The sequence below is a fragment of the Dipodomys ordii genome, unplaced genomic scaffold, assembly GCF_000151885.1.
Source record: "Dipodomys ordii isolate 6190 unplaced genomic scaffold, Dord_2.0 Scaffold26, whole genome shotgun sequence".
NCBI classification, from domain to species: Eukaryota; Metazoa; Chordata; class Mammalia; order Rodentia; family Heteromyidae; genus Dipodomys; species Dipodomys ordii.
The window spans coordinates 15768123-15789022 of record NW_012267242.1 but is presented as its reverse complement, the minus strand read 5'-3'; the positions used below and the strand labels follow the sequence as shown (position 1 = coordinate 15789022).

At 47.8% G+C, this 20900-nt stretch overlaps 1 protein-coding gene across 3 annotated transcripts in view; it reads left to right on the top strand.

Moving 5' to 3' along the window:
* The window catches only part of Arhgef2 (Rho/Rac guanine nucleotide exchange factor (GEF) 2), a 48809-nt gene extending 31404 nt beyond the window's left edge, over positions 1-17405 (top strand). For 2 of the 3 annotated variants that reach the window (XM_013015260.1, XM_013015259.1), the window contains exons 4-21: positions 1465-1594; positions 1812-1921; positions 2076-2222; positions 2774-3024; positions 3213-3338; positions 3699-3816; positions 3995-4243; positions 8458-8534; positions 8916-9085; positions 10085-10152; positions 12144-12344; positions 12683-12799; positions 12928-12995; positions 13114-13149; positions 13361-13411; positions 13611-14054; positions 14627-14810; positions 16256-17405. In XM_013015260.1, coding sequence (XP_012870714.1) covers positions 1465-1594; positions 1812-1921; positions 2076-2222; positions 2774-3024; positions 3213-3338; positions 3699-3816; positions 3995-4243; positions 8458-8534; positions 8916-9085; positions 10085-10152; positions 12144-12344; positions 12683-12799; positions 12928-12995; positions 13114-13149; positions 13361-13411; positions 13611-14054; positions 14627-14810; positions 16256-16329 — 2621 coding nt within the window. In that variant the 3' untranslated portion in view covers positions 16330-17405. The remainder of the gene's footprint in view (positions 1-1464; positions 1595-1811; positions 1922-2075; positions 2223-2773; positions 3025-3212; positions 3339-3698; positions 3817-3994; positions 4244-8457; positions 8535-8915; positions 9086-10084; positions 10153-12143; positions 12345-12682; positions 12800-12927; positions 12996-13113; positions 13150-13360; positions 13412-13610; positions 14055-14626; positions 14811-16255) is intronic. The other variant, XM_013015261.1, reaches the window with a different exon arrangement.
* The last annotated feature ends 3495 nt before the right edge of the window (positions 17406-20900 follow it).

Genomic DNA, 20900 nt, shown 5'->3' with positions numbered 1-20900 from the left:
GGGCGCTGTCCCTCAGCTCTTCAGCTCAAGGCGAGCGCTCTACCACTTGAGCTACAGCGCCACTTCCGGTTTTCTGTTGGTTTATTGGAGATAGGAGTCTCACGGTCTCTCCTGCCCAGGCTGGCTTTGAACCGCGATCCTCAGATCTCAGCCTCCTGAGTAGCTAGGATTACAGGCGTGAGCCACCAGCGCCCGGCTCCGACTTTGTTTTTGTTTTTGTTTTTTTGGTGCTGGTCCTGGGGCTTGAACTCAAGGCCTAGGTACTATCCCTAAGCTGCTGCTACTTCTCTTTCTTTCTTTTCTCTCCTTCCTTCCTTCCTTCCTTCCTTCCTTCCTTCCTTCCTTCCTTCCTTCCTTCCTTCCTTTCCTTCTTTCTTTCCTTCTTTCCCTTCTTTCCCTTCCTTCCCTTCCTTCCTTCCCTTCTTTCTTTCCTTCTTTCCCTTCCTTCCCTCCCTCCCTCCCTCCCTCCCTTCCTTCCTTCCTTTCTTTCTTTCTTTCTTTCTTTTTTGCCAGTCTTAACACTTGAACTCAGGGCCTGGCCTCTGTCCCTGAGCTTCTTTAGCTCATCTGTAAAATAAAGGTAGATGCACCCACTTCTATGGGCTGTGAGGTTAGCAGTCTACTACTAAGCCACATTTCCAGCCTGTCCTTAAGCTTCTTTTGCTCAAGACTATTGCTGTACCACCTGAGCCACAGCTCCACTTCCGGATTTTTTTTAGTAGTTTATTGAAGATTAAAGTCTCATGGACTTTCCTGCCTTGGCTGGTTTTGAACTGTGGTCTTCACATCTTAGCCTCTTCAATAACTAGGATTACAGGCACCTGTCTACATTGGTTATTTTTGAGGTATGCTCAGTAAGTTAGCCTGGGGATTGGTACTCCTACTCATGCTTACCTGTGTTTCTGAGGATGATAGGTGTACACCACTATACCCAACCACATTGTACCTCCCCTGGAGGTGACACACACAACCTTGCTGAGCCATGAGTGAGATGGAGTTTGTAACAAACATTTTGCTTGGGCTGGCGCTCAAACTGTGATTCCCCCAATCTCAAGTAGTAGGGTTAGAGGCTTGAATGCCTGGCCTTGCATTATTATCACTGCATTTGGTAGTATTCATGGCAGTTGTCAGGTTTCAGTCAGATAGCTTTGGTGTAACAACATGGTACTTAGGCAGAAAGATCAGAGGCCCAAGTCTCATCACCATTGGTCCTGATCAGGTCTTCTTACTTTTTTTGAGCTTCACTTTGCTCAGTTTGTTTCAGGGAGGAAGTAAGGCAAGAAAAAGCTCTGCAAACATTGGAGGATAGCACAGATGTAAAGTGACATTATAAGTGTTTCTTGGACCAGAAGGGCCGGGAGTGGTGCCAGAGAATACCTTGTTTCTAGCGGAGGAGCTTGGGAGGCTGGAACTCTGGGGAGGCGGAGAGTTTGATTTTTGCCTGCTTGGCCTCTCTCCTGACAGCAACTACCCGGGAGCGGCCTACCTCTGCCATCTACCCCTCCGACAGCTTCCGACAGTCCCTCCTTGGCTCCCGCCGCGGCCGCTCCTCCTTGTCTTTAGCTAAGAGTGTTTCTACCACCAACATTGCTGGGTGAGCCTCTTTTGGGGAAGGGAAGACCAGGTAGCAGAGTATGGATCCCAAAGGGCGGGGACTAAGGTTTTTTTCCATCTCTGAGTTCAGAATTGTAGACTGATAAGTAAGGAGAACTTACCGTGACTGCCTTTCAAGTCCCCAGTCTTGGTTCCCCTCCTGGGAAGGGATATTCTGCCTGAGTAGGGATGATGCAGACAACCTTTACTTCCTTCAGACATTTCAATGATGAGTCTCCCCTGGGGCTGCGTCGGATCCTTTCCCAGTCCACAGACTCCCTCAACATGCGAAACCGAACCCTATCAGTGGAATCCCTTATTGATGAAGGTGAGCATGCCTGAGGCTGGAGAGACTTGGAGGAGATGAAGCAGGGCTGGTGGGAGCAGCCTTGGGAAGGGCAGGGAGACAAGGGATGTAAAGGAGGGCCTAGAAACCAGGAAGGAGGAATCAGTTCTGAGTTTCTTCCTCTACTGATGCCCAGGTGCAGAAGTGATCTATAATGAGCTGATGAGTGACTTTGAAATGGACGAGAAGGACTTTGCAGCAGATTCCTGGAGCCTTGCTGTGGATGGCAGCTTCCTGCAGCAACATAAAAAGGAAGTGATGAAGCAGCAGGACGTCATTTATGGTGAGCCAACTGCATCACCCCAGCCTTCTTCCCTTACCAGGCCCTGATTGTCTATGTTCTCCTTTCTAGCAGTCCCACCTCTCCAGACTCTTTACCTCCATGACCCTGCTTGGCATCAGGTTGCTCCTTAGGCCTTCACCTGGTCTCCAAGACCCCATATTTTGTTTTGTTTTTTTTGAGACAAGGTTTTGTTAGGTAGCCAACAATCCTCTTGCTTCTACCTCCTGAGTGCTGAGAATACAGGCATGCACCAATCATATTCAACTGCTCCATCTTTATCCCTTTTTTTAACATGGTTCTCAGTTTTCACTCTGCCTCTTTAATGTACGACACCATGCTGGGTGTGGGAGGCTTAGAATGTATAGAAGACACATGGTTCTTTTCCTAAAATAGTTGATAATCGTCAGATGACAGGTGTAAAGATAAAAAATAATTAAAAAATGATTTAAGATCCCACTAATGCAGATGTTAACCTAAAAGCGACCAGCCAAGGGGCCCACAAATTGTGCTCAAGCCAGAGTAGAAGGTTGAATGACCCATTGTCCCCACAGAACTAATCCAGACGGAGCTGCACCATGTGAAGACACTGAAGATCATGACCCGCCTCTTCCGCACTGGGATGCTAGAAGAACTACAGTTAGAGCCAGGAGTGGTCCAGGGCCTATTTCCCTGCGTGGATGAGCTCAATGACATTCATACCCGCTTCCTTAGCCAACTGTTAGAACGCCGGCGCCAAGCCCTGTGCCCTGGCAGCACTCGGAATTTTGTCATCCATCGTTTGGGTGACCTGCTTATCAGCCAGGTGGGAAAGGGTAGGACCCCTGGGTAATAGTCATTGAAGGAGGAGTGAGCATTTTTTTTTTGTTTGTTTCCAACCACACTCCAGAGGCAGGATGCCAGTCTGTTTGGCAGGAGGCTGGAGGTATGCCCAAAGGATAAGGTATGATTTTGTGAGGAATGTTGACTTGGCTTTGCTCTCCTGACATCTAGTTCTCAGGTCCCAGTGCAGAGCAGATGCGGAAGACCTACTCAGAGTTCTGCAGCCGCCACACAAAGGCCTTAAAGCTCTATAAGGAGTTGTATGCTCGAGACAAACGCTTCCAGCAGTTCATTCGGGTGAGCCAGCCTCTGCAGATCCAGACTCACAGCCTCCTCATAAGCCTGAATCCATCTTCCTCATTCATGGGAAGGTCAGGTGTGATCTGTGTCTACCCAGACAGCAAGTACTGGCTACCCCTTTAGATTTGTGGATCCTGTCAAGAGTTAACCCTCAGAGAGGACAGTATCTCCTACTAGTTTCCCATCTATTTTTCCTGACTTTGTTGGGTTGATCCTTACCACAAATCGGGGACATTGTCCCCATTTTCCAGTTGATGTCACATAGACCAGTGTCAGGTAATAGCCAAGGCAGGACCAGCACCAAAAGCTAGGACTGGCATCTTTTGACAGCCCTGAGCCCTGCCTCTTCCTTTGCAGAAAGTGACCCGCTCAGCTGTGCTGAAGCGACATGGGGTACAGGAATGCATCCTCCTGGTAACTCAGCGCATCACCAAGTATCCAGTGCTCATCAACCGGATCCTTCAGCATTCCCATGGTGAGGAGAAGCACCAGGGAGGGGGATATTATGGGTAAGGAAAGGCTTGGGATGACAAAGGCTCAAAGGGCAGGTATGGAGTTATGGGAAGCCTGTAAAGGTAGAGTTGGGACACAGTGGGAGTTAGGACTGGAGTGACAGTGGGTAAGTTGTCCCCCATGTTGGCCTTCTGGTACAGGAATTGAGGAGGAGCGCCAGGACCTGACAGCAGCACTGGGGCTAGTGAAAGAGTTGCTGTCGAATGTGGACCAGGATGTTCATGAGCTGGAGAAAGGGGCTCGCCTGCAGGAAATCTATAACCGCATGGACCCTCGGGCCCAGGCCCCAGTACCTGGCAAGGGCCCTTTTGGCCGAGAGGAGCTTCTGCGGCGCAAGCTCATCCATGATGGCTGCCTGCTCTGGAAGACAGCGACAGGTCGCTTTAAAGGTCAGTAGACCTCGGGGCTGGGAAGGTGGCTTAGTGGTAGAGCGCTTGCCTTGCATGCCTGAGGCCCTGGGTTCGATTCCTCAGCACCACATAAGCAAAAAGAAAAACGCCGGAAGTGGCGCTGTGGCTCAAGTGGTAGAGCGCTAGCCTTGAGCTGAAGAGCTGAGGGACAGCGCCCAGGCCCAGAGTTCAGGCCCCACGACCCGACCCCCAAAAAAAAAAAAAAGGTCAGTAGACCTTGCTGGGCGTGGTGGTTCACATTTGTAATTCCAGCACTCAGGATGAGGTAGGATGATCATAAATTCTGGGGCAGCCTTGGCTATATAGGAAGTTCAAAGTCGACCTGGGCTGTATAGTGAGACGCTATCAAAAACATAAAAATAAACAAAAGATCAGTGATTTGCTGGGAAGCGCCTACAAGAGTTCAGAGTTAAAATGGGAGATACAGCCACTCTTAAGACTTCTCTTAGGGCTGGGAAGGTGGCTCAGTGATAGAGCGCTTGCCTTGCATGCCTGAGGCCCTGGGTTCCATTCCTCAGCACCACAAAAAGCAAAAAGAAAAAAGCTGGAAGTGGCCCTGTGGCTCAAGTGGTAACGTTGAGCTGAAGAGCTGAGGGACAGCGCCCAGGCCCAGAGTTCAGGCCCCATGACTGGACCCCCTCCCCACCCACCCCCAAAAAAAGACTTCTCTTAGCTGGGCGCTGGGCTCACGCCTGTAGTCTTAGCTACTCAGGAGGCTGAGATCTGAGGATCACAGTTCAAAGCCAGCCTGGGCAGGAAAGTCCATGAGACTCTTATCTCCAATAAACCACCAGGCAAACTAGAAGTGGTGCTGTGAGTCAAGTGGTAAAGTGCTAGCCTTGAGCTGAAGAGCTGAGGGACAGTGCCCAGGCCCAGAGTTCAAGCCCCATGACCAAAAAAGAAAAAGACTTCTCTTTAGGTAGGCCTGCACCAAGTATGAGACTCAGTAGGAGGAAAAGATACGTTGTTTATTGCAACCAAAGTTTTGCATTCTGTTTTTAATATTCTGGACAAGACAGTCTTATGAGTTTATATTCATTTCTGTGGTCCTTGCCAGGCCAGAGAACCATCAGTTTTAATGAAGACATAGAAATGTAAACCACAGTTGAGCATTGGTAGCTCATACCTGTAACCCTAACTGTCTGAGAGGCTGATATCTACAAGATTAAGGTTTGATGCTAGCCTGGCCAGAAAAGTTCTTGAGACTCTATCTCCAAAATAACCAATAAAAAGGTGGGCTGGAGGTGTGGCTCCAGTGGTAGAATGCTAGCTAAGCATGCTAGCTGATGAAGTGTGAGATTCTGAGTTCAGACCCCACACCAGCACACACACACACACACACACAGAGAAGCTGGGTCATTGCTCAAGAGTGGAAGACCTGGGCTGTGGTAGAGTGCTTGCCTAGCATGCATGAAGCCCTAGGTTCGACTCCTCAGAAACAGAAAAAGCCTGAAGGGGACTGTGACTCAAGTGATAGAGTGCTAGCCTTGAACAAAACAACCTCAGGGACAGTGCCCAGGCCCTGAGTTCAAACTCCAGGGCTGGCCAAAAAAGAAAAGTGGAAGACCCTGTGATGCTAGAGCCTCAGTTCAAGCCCTAGTCCCAGGGGTAAAAAAATAGAAATGCAGACCACAGGACAAGATTAAGGCAGTTAATTTCCCCAACCAGAATCCCAGCCATCAGGGCTGTGGAATGCTTTGGCATTCAAGGAGCACAGCTGGGCGTTTCCAGGGAGAGGCTGCACCCAGAGAAGGTCAGGCAGGAAAGGCGAGAGAGAATGGAGTCCTGTGGGCCTAAGCCCACTTTCCTAGGCTCCCTTTTCAGAATTTTTGTGCACTTGCAAAGTATTCTGTCTAAATCAGGGCAAGAAAGTGGCAGCTTCAGCTTTGGGGGTAAGGACTCGGGGACAAAAACAACTGACATCTGAGGCCAGAGTCTGCCTGCTCCTCTGTGTCCAGGTCATAAAATCTCTGCTTGGAGGGCCTGGATATTCTGTCTTCACCAGCTTCTTCCATTTCTCTCCTTTTCATCTCTCCCACACAGCAGCTAAGAATATAAAGCATCGAGGGTTAAAAATAGCAAGGCTACAGAGCTCTATTTCTGAGCATTTAGCAAAAGCCCTCCCATTCTGTATGCCCACAGTTAGTAAGATCCCAAGGATGAAGGGTGAGTGTATGTGTTCTTGACTGTGACATCTAGGTTGCATAGAATTGACCTTTGTTGGATGAGGGCTGACCTCTCAATCCTCCTTTAGTAGACAGAAAGTGAACTTTCTCCCTTTACTGAGCACAAAGTGAAAAATAGGAATATGCCAAGGCAGAAAGAATTTAGGTCAGATACCTAAAAAAGTTTTTTAAAGATTTTATATTAGGGCTGGGAAGGTGGCTCAGTGGTAGAGCGCTTGCCTTGCATGCATGAGGCCCTGGGTTCGATTCTTCAACACCACATAAGCAAAAAGAAAAAAGCTGGAAGTGGCTCTGTGGCTCAAGTGGTAGAGCGCTAGCCTTGAGCTGAAAAACTGAGGGACAGCGCCCAGGCCCAGAGTTTAGGCCCCACGACCGGACCCCCCACCAAAAAAAAAGAAAAAGATTTTATGTTAGCTTGGTGCTGGTGGCTCACACCTGTAATCCTACCTACTCAGGAGGCTGAGATCTGAGGATCACAGTTTAAAGTCAGCCTGGGCAATAAAGTCCCTGAGACTCTTATCTCCAATAAACAACCAGAAAACTAGAAGTGGTGCTTTGGCTCAAGTCATAGAGTGCTCGCCTTGAGCTGATGAGCTTAGGGACAGCGCCCAAGCCCAGAGTTCAAGCCCCATGACTGACAAAAAAGAAAAAAGATTTTATATTAGACTGGGAATGTGGCTTAGTGGTAGAGTGCTTGCCTCGCATGCATAAAGCCCTGGGTTAGATTCTTAGTTCCACATAAACAGAGAAAAAAAAACTGGAAGTGGTGCTGTGGCTCAAGTGGTAGAGCGCTCCCCTTGAGCTGAAGAGCTGAGGGACAGCGCCCAGGCCCTGAGTTCAAGCCCCAGGACTGGCAAAAAAGTAAAAAAAAGATTTTTATATTAGTTAGATGCTAGACATGAAACTTAAAGACTGGGAAGCCCATAAAGGCTGGGAAACACATAGCTCCTATTGGTCTTAGAATCCTTAATAACATAAAGGCCTTGGACCCAGCCCCATGTGGCATACACCTTTAGTCCCAGCTATTCAGGAGGCTGAGGCCAGAAGGTTGCTTGAGCCCATACAAGTTCAAGACCAGTCTGGGAGCTGGGTGCCATTGACTTAAGCCTAAATTCCTAGCTTACTCAGGAGGCTGAGATCTGGAGGATTGCTAGCAATCCCTGGCAGAAAAGTTCTCTACAGACCAGTGTCAGTGGCTCATGCTTGTGTTCCTAGCTACTCAGGAGGCCAAGGTCTGAGGATTATGGTTCAAAGCCAGCCTAAGCAGGAAAGTCTGTGAAACTCTTATCTCCAATTAACTGCCAAAAAAGCCAAAGTGGAGCTATAACTCAAGTGGCAGACTGTTAGTCTTGAGCAAAAACACAAATTAACTTAGGGACAACACCCAGGCCCTGAGTTTAAGCTCCAGAACCAGCACCAAAAAACAGAGAGAGAGAGAGAAGTTCTTTCTATTTCATCTATAAGTAACCAGCAAAAAGCAGGAATGGAAGTGTGGCTCAAGTGTGGTAGAATACTCGCCGAGTAAGTGCAAGGCTGATTTCAAACCCCAGTGCTACCAAAACAAAACAAACTATTGGACCCTTCCACCCAGAAGAATACACATGTATGTTATATTGGTACATCCAACTGTTTATGCAACTTCAGAAGGTTTACAGAGCCCCTGGAGCTTAGCAGTGGCTATCCTGGGAACCTGTAGACCTTTGGTTAAGAAGCCTGATCAGCTGTGGCCGTTTTCTACAAAAGCACTGAGTGGTCTCCTGCTGTCCCTGCTAGCCTAAAAGGGTGTTTTATCTGGTATCACATACATCTCTCTTTTCTCCTTCATTTCTCTGCTCTCAGAATGAGAAAGTGGGAGGTCTACAAAGGTGGCAGAAGCAACCAAGAGAAAAGGGGGATTAGGGGAAGAAGAGGGGAATGGGAAGTTCTATCTGATAGTGTAGGCCCACAGAGAAATGGCTGCTCAATCTCTCTAGTGCTGACCATTCTCCTGCTTTATACTCCTACCAGATGTGCTAATGCTGCTCATGACCGATGTGCTACTGTTTCTCCAAGAGAAGGATCAGAAGTACATCTTTCCTGCTTTGGTGAGTCCTCATTCTCTTAACACTTGCATATGTCTCAAGCTCTGCTTGCTTTCTTCCCCAAGTGAAAAAGCCCTGGAGTCTTCCTGTCAACTATTATAACTATTACTATAATAAAATAAAAATTAGCTATCATTTTTGCTATCATATTATTATATTCAGATATTTCAATATTTATGAGGAAAGCCCATTTTTAGCCACTGGCATTTTATAGATGATGAAAATAAATCTTAAAGTCAATCTGACAAAGGTCATACACATTTCCAAGTTCTCTCTGAATGGCCCAGAAGAGGGGGTAGGATATCTTCCTCAATCCTTTGGGCATTCCAGGATTGAAGACCCAATTAGCTTAGGATTCCCAGGCTTAATTCTTTCTCCCAACAGGACAAGCCTTCGGTGGTATCACTGCAGAATCTGATTGTTCGGGACATTGCCAACCAAGAGAAGGGGATGTTTCTGATTAGCGCGGCCCCTCCTGAGATGTATGAGGTGCACACAGCATCCCGGGATGACCGGAGCACCTGGATGCGAGTCATTCAGCAGAGTGTGCGCGTGTGAGTGTGTGCCTGCTGCCTGTGTTGTCTGTACATATGGCCTCAGAAGTACCTATGGCATTTGTGCTAGGCCTCAGTACCACCTGGGAACAGAACCTAGCTTTGACAGGGAGGAGCAGTGGCTGAGAGAATCATGTCAAAGTTTATATGCTGAAAACCTCAACTACCTTTCAAATGTAGCATGAGCTGAAAAGCAAAAGAACAATTAGAATGGTCACAGCTGCCAGCCAAAAGGACAGTTTGAGCCTCATTAACATCTTGATCTGTAGGCAAGAGACTGTTTTTTGGATTATATTGCATTTTATCTTTTATTTTCTGAAAATGAAAAAAAGAAGATAATAAAAGCATTGATGTTAGAGAGAAGATGGGATGGTTCTCATTAACAAACTCAACCTGATAGAGCCAAGAAGGGAAGTTTACATGTAAAAGTGTTTATGCATCCAGGCTTGTAATCCTAGCTACTCAGAAGGCTCAGATCTGAGGATCATGCATGGTTCAAAGCCACCTGAGCTGGAAAGTCAGTGAGACTCTTACCTCCAATTAACAAAAAAAAAAAAAAATTGGAAATGGAACTATGGCTCAAGGTGGTAGAGTGCTAGCCTTGAGAAAAAGAGCCCAGGAGCCAGGCGCCAGTGGCTCTCATGTGTAATCCTCACTACTCAGGAGGCTGAGATTGAGGATCTTGGTTCAAAGCCAGCCTGGGCAGGAAAGTCTGTGAGATTCTTATCTCCAATTAACCTTTAGAAAATCCAAAGTGGCTCTGTGGCTTAAGTGGTAGAGCACATGCCTCGAGCTAAAGAGCTCAGGGACAGCACTCAGGCCCAGAGTTTAAGTCCTAAAGATGACAAAAAATAAATAAATAAAAGTCAATGAAGCCAAGATGTGAGGAAGCTTACTAGATAAAGGGAATGTAGAACATGTATCAGAAGGAGGGAAGACTGATTATGATATGTAACCTCACATCTGTTGCCAACCCCACATGACCTATTACCTCTCCAGATGTCCATCCAGGGAAGACTTCCCCCTGATTGAGACAGAAGATGAGGCTTACCTGAGGCGGATCAAGAGTAAGTCCACCCACAGGGAGCTTTATGAAATACTTTGTGATATATCCATACAAATATTATGCAACTGCTAAAAAGATGAGATGATTCCATGGGGGTGTTTTTTGGTTGTATAATGTCCCTAGTAGGGGTCTATATGACCTGCTATACAAAAACACCAATAAAGACCGGTGCTGGTGGCTCACACCTGTAATCCTAGCTACTCAGAAGGCTGAGATCTGAGGATCTCGATTCAAAGCCATCCTGGGCAGGAAAGGCCTTGAGACTCTTATCTCCAATAAACCACTAGAAAACCAGAAGTGGTACTATGGCTCAAGTAGTAGAGTGCCTGCTTTAATCTGAAGAGCTGAGAGAGCGTCCAAGCCCAAGAGTTCAAGCCCCACAACCGGCCAAAAAAAAAAAACAACTCCAACAAAAAAGTTTCTTCACCAAACAATAGTGGCTCACAGTTATAATCCTGTCTATTTGGGAATACTAAAAATCAGAAGGATTCGAGGCTGAGGAGGTTTGAGGCCTGCCTGGGCAAAAAGTTTGCAAGACCCTATCTCAGCAGAAAAGGTTTGTTGATGTGTGCCTGTCATCCTAGCTATTGTGGGAAACATAAATAGAATTGATTTCCTGGCCAGTCTGGACAAAAAGTGAAACCTTATCTCAAAAATTGCAAAAACAGCCGAAAGACTTGCCTAGCAAATATAAGGCTGTGAGTTCAGTTCCTACTGGGCTTAGCACGTGGCAGTGTGTAACTCGCTGTAGGTAAAGCTGGGAAGTAATCTGCCTGGGCAGCTATGTCCAAATGAAACTTGTTCACATTCTATTTTTGGGGGGGGTCCAGTCATGGGGCCTGAACTCTGGGTCTGGGCGCTGTCCCTCAGCTCTTCAGCTCAAGGCTAGTGCTCTACCACTTGAGCCACAGCGCCACTTCCAGCTTTTTTCTTTTTGTTTATGTGGTGCTGAGTAATCGAACCCAAGGCCTCATGCATGCAAGGCAAGCGCTCTACCACTGAGCCACCTTCCCAGCCCCGTTCATATTCTATAATTGAAGAATGGAAAGAATATGATAGACAATTTATAATCTTTGCCATAAATCTTTGTCACTTTTGTTATAAAAACAAAATGTGTTAAAGAAAAAATTTGAAGGCTGGGAATGTGGCTTAGTGGTAGAGTGCTTGCCTAGCATGCATAAAGCCCTGGGTTCGATTCCTCAGTACCACATAAACAGAAAAAAGCTGGAAGTAGCACTGTAGCTCAAGGGATAGAGTGCTAGCTTTGAGCAAAAGCAGCTCAGGGACAGTGCCCAGGCCCTGAGTTCAAGCCCTAGGAAAGGCAAAAAATAAAAAAAAAAATTGAGCCATACACTGGTGGCTCAGGCCTGTAATCCTAGGTACTCAGGAGGCTGAGATCTGAGGATCGCTGTTCAAAAACAGCCTGGGCAATAAGGTCAGTGAGATTCTTTCTTTCTTTATTTTATTTATTTATTTTTGGGTCTGGCCTGGGCGCTGTCCCTCAGCTCTTCAGCTCAAGGCTAGCGCTCTACCACTTGAGCCACAGCGCCACTTCTGGCTTTTTTCTTTTTGCTTATGTGGTACTGAGGAATCGAACCTCATGCATGCAAGGCAAGCACTCTACCACTGAGCCACCTTCCCAGTCCCTGTGAGATTCTTATCTTCAGCTACCCACCAGAAAACCAGAAATGGCGCTGTGACTCAGGAGGCTGAGATGTGAGGATCATGGTTGGAAGCCAGCCCAGGCAGGAAACCCTCTGAGACTTATTGCCAGTAAATTATTCAGAAAAGGCTGGAAATGGTGCTATGGCTCAAGTGGTAGAGTGCTAGCCTTGAGCAGAAGCAGCTCAGGGGCAGCACCTAGGCCTAGATTTCAAGCTCATGAGCAGCAAAATAAAATAAAATAAAATTCTGCCTTTCTTCCTAGCCCACCTCTGCCCTGTGGCTGTCCCACTGGGTTTTTCCACATGCTCACCTTTTTCTCACCCACAGTGGAACTTCAGCAGAAGGACCGGGCACTGGTAGAACTGCTGCAGGAGAAGGTTGGACTGTTTGCTGAGATGACCCACTTCCAGGCAGAAGAGGATGGCAGTAGTGGGATGCCCCTGCCCAGCCTGCCCAGGGGCCTTTTCCGCTCAGAGTCCCTGGAGTCACCTCGTGGCGAGCGGCTGCTGCAAGATGCCATCCGTGAGGGTGAGGGAGCTCTCCAGGAAGAGTTTAGGCACATGTGTTCACCATCACCTAATGTGGACGCATGGGCAGACCAGAGGGATTATCAACTCTTCAGCCCAAGTGCTCTTCTGTGCCAGTTCCTCAGAATATCAGGGAGAGACATGGTCCTCATGTGTAAACTTACATGTCCTTGGAAATATTAAATGACCTTTGGCTCCCACATGACTGAATGAAAACCTGCCCACTACCTGTGTTAGGGCATTTCTAAATACCAGTGAATGGTCCATGTGTGTTCAGTGGATGGTATGACTCCTGGGGTTCTGTCATTCCTATCCTCATCACCTCCTTTTTTCCATCAGTGGAGGGCCTGAAAGACTTGCTAGTGGGGCCTGGAGTGGAGCTGCTCTTAACATCCCGAGAATCCCTGCCCTTGGAAACAGACAGCGGTGGTAACACAAGTCCTGGGGTCACTGCCAGTGAGTGCTAGGGCCGGGGACTAAGGTAGTAGGCGGGGGGGGGGGACTAAACACAACGGGGGCTTCAGGGACTCAGTAGGGTGAGCCTAGGAAAGTGAGTTCAAAACCTTCTTTTTCCCGCTCAACAGATGGAGAGGCCAGGACCTTTAATGGCTCCATTGAGCTCTGCAGAGCTGACTCAGACTCCAACCAGAAGGTGGCTTCTCTAGAGGTTTTGGGGCTTGGCTAGAGGGTAGGAAGGTGCAGCTGGCCTCTGGGGCCGGCAGTGGAGACTTGTGTATCTGCTGATTCTTTATCCTTGCCCCTTTCTGCAGGATCGAAATGGAAACCAGCTAAGATCCCCTCAGGAGGTAAGTGGGAATCTGTTGGTATGGGAGACAGGATGATATTCCCAGCCTGAAAAATTGTATCTCAATTTAGGGTGGGGTGGAGAAAGACAACACCTCAAAGTATCTCTCCAAATAGTATTGTTCCCTCACCCACACCCATACTTGTTCAGCTTCTGGGCAGTGCTCCCATCCTAAACATGGGCACTGTTCCCACTCTCTCCTTTGTCCTCAGGAAGTGTTACAGCGATTGGTCAATCTCTATGGACTTCTTCATGGCTTACAGGTCAGTGGGCAAGGGCTGGGATGGGGAAGGATTATAGCTGTGCAGAGAGGTGGGTGCAGGTGGGCCTAGTCACCCTAACAGTCTTTTCTAAGTATTCCCTCAGGCCAACCTCTACAGGATTAATCCCCTGGGCTGAGAGGAAGGTGTAGAAGGAAACACAGGCTGCTGATGCACCCCATGTGTCCCCATCCCATCCCAGGCAGCTGTGGCTCAGCAGGACACGTTAATGGAAGCCCGGTTCCCAGAGGGTCCCGAGCGTCGGGAGAAGCTGACTCGAGCTAATTCCAGGGATGGTGAGGCTGGCAGGGCCGGGGCTGGGCCTGTGGCTCCTGAAAAGCAAGCCACAGAGCTGGCACTACTGCAGCGACAGCATGCACTGCTGCAAGAGGAGCTGCGGCGCTGTCGGCGGCTGGGTGAAGAGCGGGCAACTGAGGCCGGCAGCCTGGAAGCTCGGCTCCGGGAAAGTGAGCAGGCCCGGGCTCTGCTGGAGCGGGAGGCTGAAGAGGCTCGAAGGCAGTTGGCGGCCTTGGGTCAGAATGAGCCACTCCCAGCAGAGGCCCCCTGGGCCCGCAGGCCTCTGGATCCTAGGAGACGAAGCCTCCCAGCAGGCGATGCCCTATACTTGAGCTTCAACCCCCCACAGGTAAGGCAGCATGTAGTGAACTGACCTGGGCCAGATTCAAGTGTCCATAGAACCTCAAAGATACTGGGCTGTTGGAGATTTCTAACTTAAGAAATCAGGCAACAGCTAGGTGCTGGTGGCTGACGCCTGTAATCCTAGCTACTCAGGAGGCTGAGATCTGAGGATCATGGTTCAAAGCCAGCCCTGGCAAGAACATCCATGAGAACTCTTATCTCCAGTTAGCCCCCAGAAAAACCTGAAGTGGCGCTGTGGCTCAAGTGGTAGAGTGCTAGCCTTGAGCTAAAGAGCTGAGGGATAGCACCCAGGCCCAGAGTCAAGCCCCACAACCGACAAAAAAAAAAAAAAAAGAAGAAGAAAAAGAATTCAGATAAGTGCAGGGACAGATGCTGAAAGAAAGCAACCTGGATGGTCAACACTAAAAGAAGCCAGTGGTGGCAGATGTTGCTGGACCCCGGAGGAAAGAAAGCCTGTGTTGAAGCCTAGTAGGGCCCACTGCCCTTAGCTAAGCAGATCCTGCAATATTCATGTTGCTCATCCCCTGGCTTACTACTTTTCCTGCCTACTATCCATAGCCTAGCCGTGGCCATGACCGCCTGGATCTGCCTGTGACTACTCGCTCCCTCCACCGACCCTTTGAGGACCGTGAGAGGCAGGAGCTGGGTAGCCCGGAGGAGCGACTGCAAGACAGTAGTGACCCTGACACAGGCAGTGAGGAGGAAGGGAGCAGCCGACTGTCTCCACCCCACAGTCCACGAGGTGAGAGAGTGGTGGGGGTCATGGAGTAAGTGTGGGCCATGGCCTGGTATGTTTCTAAGTGAACTGGCTGCTGATGCCCACAGTCATTCCAGGTGGGCCAGGACTTCCTGTACTGAGCAGGGGTGGAGCTCCAGGAAGCAGAGTGGGGAGGGGTTTCTCCTCTTAATTGCTTGGTGACCCTTAGGCTTTGCAGGTAGAAATCCATTTTTTCTCTTTCAGTTTTATTTAAAAAATATTTTAGGGACTGGGAAGGTAGCTCAGTGGTAGAGTGCTTGCTTCACATGCATGAGGCCCTGGGTTCAATTCCTCAGCACCACATAAACAGAAAAACCGGAAGTGGTGTTGTGGCTCAAGTGCTAGAACACTAGCCTTGAGCTGAATAGCTGAGGGATAGCGCCCAGGCCCAGAGTTCAAATCCTACAACTGGAAAAAAATTAAAAAAGGCTCTACTAAGGGATTGCCAAGAAAACCATTTTTAAGGTGAAACAATTTCAGAAGCTTTCAAGTCTATAGTTCCTGAAGCACCCAGTAATTGGTACAGGAAATACAATCTAATCAAAGAGCAACTTAATTGTAGTTGGTAGGCTGGCTGGATACCATTAAGCCATGTTTTTATCCCTCAAATTATAAAATTGTAAAAAAAAAAAAAATTGGCGGGGGGGGCCCAGTCCTGAGGCTTGAACTCAGGGCCTGGGCACAGTCCCTGAGCTTCTTTTTTTTGTTGTTGTTTTTGGTTGTGGGGCCTGAACTCTGGACTGGGCGCTGTCCCTTAGCTCTTGAGCTCAAGGCTAGTGATCTACCACTTGAGTCAAAGTGCCACTTCCAGCTTTTTCTTTTACATGTTGCTGAGGAATCAAACCCAGGGCCTCATGCATGTATGAGGCAAGTACTCTACCATTGAGCCACCTTCCCAGCCCCCTGAATTTCTTTTTGCTCGAGGCTAGCACTCTACCATTTGAGCCACAGCGCCACTTCCAGCTTTTTCTCTTTATGTGATCGAACCCAGGGCTTCCTGCATGCTAAGCAAGCACTCTACCACAAAGCCACATTCCCAGCCCTGATTATAATTGTATCTTTATATATCAAAGACTTAAGGGTCTGGGAAGGTGGCTCAGTGGTATAGCGCTTGCCTTGTATGCATGAGGCCCTGGGTTTGATTCCTCAGCACCACATAAGCAAAAAGAAAAAAGCCGGAAGTGGCGCTGTGGCTCAAGTGGTAGAGCGCTAGCCTTGAGCTGAAGAGCTGAGGGACAGGGCCCAGGCCCAGAGTTCAGGCCCCACGATCGGACCCAAAAAAAAAAAGACTTAAGATATGGCCCACTGCTGACTTTTCCCTCACCTGAGCGTTTATCCCTCCACAGTCTGAAGATGGGGAGGCAGTAATATAGGGGTGTAGTTTGTCATGGGAAAATCTCACTCACTGGCTTTACCTTGTCCCCCTTCAGACTTTACTCGAATGCAAGACATCCCAGAGGAGACAGAGAACCGAGATGGGGAACTTGTGGCTTCAGAGAGCTAAGCGGGCCCCTCCCTCTGCCCAGGGCCCCCCTGAAGAACATTACTGAGGGGGGCAAACCTTGAGAAGTCCAATCTGCCAATGATGAGGGAACATTTGAAAGAACTGCTAATTGTCCTTGCCAGCTCTGGGATCCTTGGATACCTAGGGCCATTTAGGAAGTGGGGGATTTAGGCCACAATAACCCCCAGTGGCATCCAAAAGCCTACACCACAGATGCCAATTTTTCATGCCTTCTTCCCTCTACTTTAGAAAAATTTATTTATTTATTGTTTATTAGTTATAGGGGGAGAGAGGAGACTTAAAGGACCAGAGACATGGGAACCAAGCCATAGGGATCAGGGGCCCTTCTCCTTTAACACTACTGGGGTCTGGGTATTCAGGCTTAGCCATGCGGCTGCAGGGTTCAAGTCTGACACTCTCCCCAGCAAACATGAAAGAAAGCAAGACCACAGCCAGGGCCTACTACCCCTTTAAGGAGGGCTGTGGGCAGGACTTTGTCCCTTTCCTACTCCTGCTACCCTCCTACTGCTGTTCTCCCTTCTCTCCATCCTCCACGGAAATCTCAGGGAGATAACCTGGCTTCCTAGAGTTGATGGAGTAGAGGTTAGGGTGGCCATCTTGGTTTATTGGGGGTGAGAGAAAAATCCACAGGGACCAGAATGTTTTTGTTGCTGTTGTTTTTTGTTTTGTTTTGTTTTGTTTTTGTACCAAAGCCAACTGCACGTGTTTTATATTTTTAAGAGAAGATTGTAGGCACTTAGAGATCGTAGCCTTCTATCTCCACATCTCTGAACTTGAGTGGTGGGGGAGAGACAGTGACTTCTCCCTTCATCTATAGTAATGGGGCTCCTATTCTGACCTCTTCCTTGGCCATTTGGAAGAAGTTTTAGTGTGGGTTGGGAAATCTCTAGAAATCCTAACCTCATCACCCACCTTGGCAACCATGACCTAAAACCTCAGTATGAATTTGGGGGATTTCAGTGGAACCCCCCAATGCCTACCAGCTCCAGCCATTTTTCTGCCAATTTGATTGTTTTAAAAAAAATCACACAGAAAATTAAAGACCTGAAACCCCATGAGGTGCTGTTTTGTAATGACTACATATTCTCCTGTTGGGCTGGGGGGAAGTGACATAGGTTCCTCTAAAGGTGACTTTTCTTCTCCACTGGCAGTTTCTGGTGCCTCAGAAGAAGTGCTACCAAATGCAGCTGCCAGTCTTCGGCTTTTTCTGAGTAGTTTACTGGAGATAAGAGTTTCATGGACTTTCCTGCCCAGGCTGGCCTTGAACCTTGATCCACAGATCTCAGCCCCTTTGAATAGCTAGGATTATAGACATAAGCCACCAGTGCACAGCTTAAACTGCTAGTCATTTTAAATAGCAACTCACAAATACAAATGCCAGGATAAAAATGAAGTAGTGGACAGGAAATGTGGCTTAGTAGTAGAGTGCTTGCATAGCATACATGAAGCCCCTGGATTCAATTCCTCAGTACCACATAAACAGAAAAAACTGGAAGTGACACTGTGGCTCAAGTGGTAGCATGCTAGCTCTGAGCAAAAGAAGCTCAGCAACAGTGCCCAGGCCCTGGGTTCAAGCCCTAGGGCAGGCAAAAAAGAAGTAGCATCCAGTTTCTAATGACTTGGGGATTCAAATATTAGAAAACTTGTTTCATCTTATTTGCATGTTGTGGTTACAAATCACATCTACCTTTTGTCCCCTTTGGCAACAGTTCCTGTTGCCCTCTCCCCAATGTTATTCTCGGAACCAGCCCCTACTGTATCCTGGTTCATCTCCAGTATCAGAGAGAGCCCTGGGGTGAGGGACTGCTCACAACAACTGCTTATTTGCTTATTGCCTCTTGGAGAGAGTAACTGGTTTCAGTTCTTGCTTTGGGTTTGGTTCATTTCCTGTTTCTGACAGATGCCCTTGGGCTGTGGGGGTGGGGAGAGAGCCTAGGGTTGTATTACGGTTGGTGTGAGTGTACAGCCTCAGGGTTAAGAATGAGGGTCCAGGCAGGATACCTAGTAGGCTTATGCTTGTAATCGTAGCTACTCTGGAGGCTGAGATCTGAGGATCCTGGTTCAAAGACATCCCCAGCAGGAAAGTCCAGGAGACTCTTATCTCCAATTAACCACCAGAAGTGGTACTGTGGCACAAGTCGTTAAAGCATTAGCCTTGAGCAAAAAGTCCAGGAACAACCCCCAGATTCTGAGTTCTCAAGCCCCATGACCAAAAAAGAAAAAAAAAATTCTCATTTTATGCACTAGGTGCAGAAAGGTGGCTAGGCCAGGGTAGATAACCAAGGAATAGCCAGTCCTAGTTTCAGCCCTTGACTCCCCCCACATACACTTGGCTACTCTGCCAAAAAAATACTAAAAACTTCGTTTCAAACACTCTAAGGTTTAGCATCTGTCTTCTATGAAAGAAGAGCTGAGGCCTGAATTTGGAAAGACCTGTGGGGATAGAGAGGTAGGGGTGGTGTTAGCATCCAAAGGACCACCAAGATGGGGATGTGGAAAAGCCACAGCTCCTTAGAGAGAAACACTGTTTTATTCTCAGCAGCACTGTTGTGTCACCCTTTTACCAAACCTCATCTTCAGCCTCAAAACATGGTGTCTGTTTCTGACAGCTAAATTTCTCTCATTCACCTTTGTGTCCCTTGTCCCTCTCTCTAATCCTACTTTCAAGGACTGTCTTAAACATTAATCTCTCCTGCTGCATTTTCAAAGTTGTGGGGTGGGGCCTTGTGCTCCAGAGATCACAATGCTTCTTTCCATTCCTAGAGGAGCTCTTGGGCCTGCCATGCCTAATCCTGCCCATCCCTCTTGCATCACCACACCCTTCCCGTATCCTCTCCTCACTACCCCCTCCAATGGTAGGTCTATGTGCATTTACTCAGCTCTGTTTTGGACCTGTGTACATTTTGTCAATATTTACCTATGGGTACCATAAAACAGAGATCCCCCCCCCTGAGAAATCAATATCCGGAGCGCAAGCTAGGACATCAGAAAAGCTGCTGGGGGTTGAAAAGAGAGTACTTAGGCTAGGGAGGATTTTCCATCTTCCTGAATGGGCTGGGAACAGACCCAGAATTTTGGAACCAGTTTAAACATTATCAAATAGAGGAAATTGAACATCAAAAGCCTAATTAAATCTCTTTCCCATTGCCTACTATGTTGTGAATTGGGTGGCTCTTCAGGGCTTCTGGAACCAAAGCCAGTGGCCTCCCCTCCCGAGGACATACTACTACTCTAGGACCTTGAGTGGAAAGTGTCAAGCTACAAGGCACATCAGAGATCTTGTTCTAAAGGGGGTAACATACAAGCAGGAGCTGCTCTTCCCTTCTGTGCAGAGGCTGGCCCCCAAAAGTCTTATCATTGATATTTCTTGACTTGGAAAAAAAAGCACCAGTGGAGACAGATCTGCCCTTCAAGACATTTAGTTGGTGGTTTGTTATTGTTTTGATGGGTCATGGGGCTTGAACTTGGCCTGGGCAGTGTCCCTGAGCTCTTCAACTCTGGTGCTCTACCACTTGAGCCACAGTGCCACTTCCAGTGGTTTATTGGAGATGAGTGTTATAGAACTTTCTGCCTGGGCTGGCTTTGAACTGTGATCCTCAGATCTCAGCCTCCTGAGTAGCTAGGATTATAGGTGTGAGCCATTGTTTTTTGTTGGTCATGGGGCCTGGGCACTGTCCCCAAGCTCTTATGCTCAAGGCTAGCATTCTGTCACTTTGAGCCACAACACCACTTCTGGCTTTTTCTGTTTATGTGGTGCTGAGGAATTGAACCCAGGGCCTCCTGTATGCAAGGCAAGCACTCTACCACTGAGCCACCTTCCCAGCCCCTTTTATTCTTTTTTTGAACCAGGGTCACAACTCTAGCTCACCTTGGCCTCAAACTCATGATCCTACCTCAGCCTCCTAAGTGCTAAGATTACAGCTATGTACTACCACAATAACCCAGACAAGACTTTCAAGACTCCTTCAGCCCCCTGCCTTCCAGTTCCTCTCCTTTTTTCTCCCCTCCCTATTTCTGCCTTCCATTATACATAGGATGAGAAAATAATAGCCAGACCTAAATTCCAGACACTTGACTCAATAGCCCATTTCGTACATTGGAAAACTGATGCACAGGGAGGTAAAGAAACAAATCCAGGAACAGATCAAGGAACAAATCCAGGTGCTCTGACACTGAATGTTCAAAACTAAGCATTTGGGGAAACAAGGAAGACTAAAATACCACTTTCTCTGTTTTCTATTTTCCTGGCCCCACCTTTAGCCTCTCAACTTTCAGCATCTTCCTTCACCTCACCCACGTCTTTAATTTGTTATTCTCTCTCCAAATCCTAATTTAAGTAGAGACACGTATTTCCAATCATCACCAGTGTTTTACACCCAGAATGGCAGGTGCTATAGGGGTTCTAGCAAGACCCAACATATGGCGTCTTCCCTTCCAGGGAGCTACAGCTTTGGAGACTGAAGTCTCTGCTGAAATTACGTCTTTCTTTCTTTCTTTCTTTCTTTCTTTCTTTCTTTCTTTCTTTCTTTCTTTCTTTCTTTCTTTCTTTC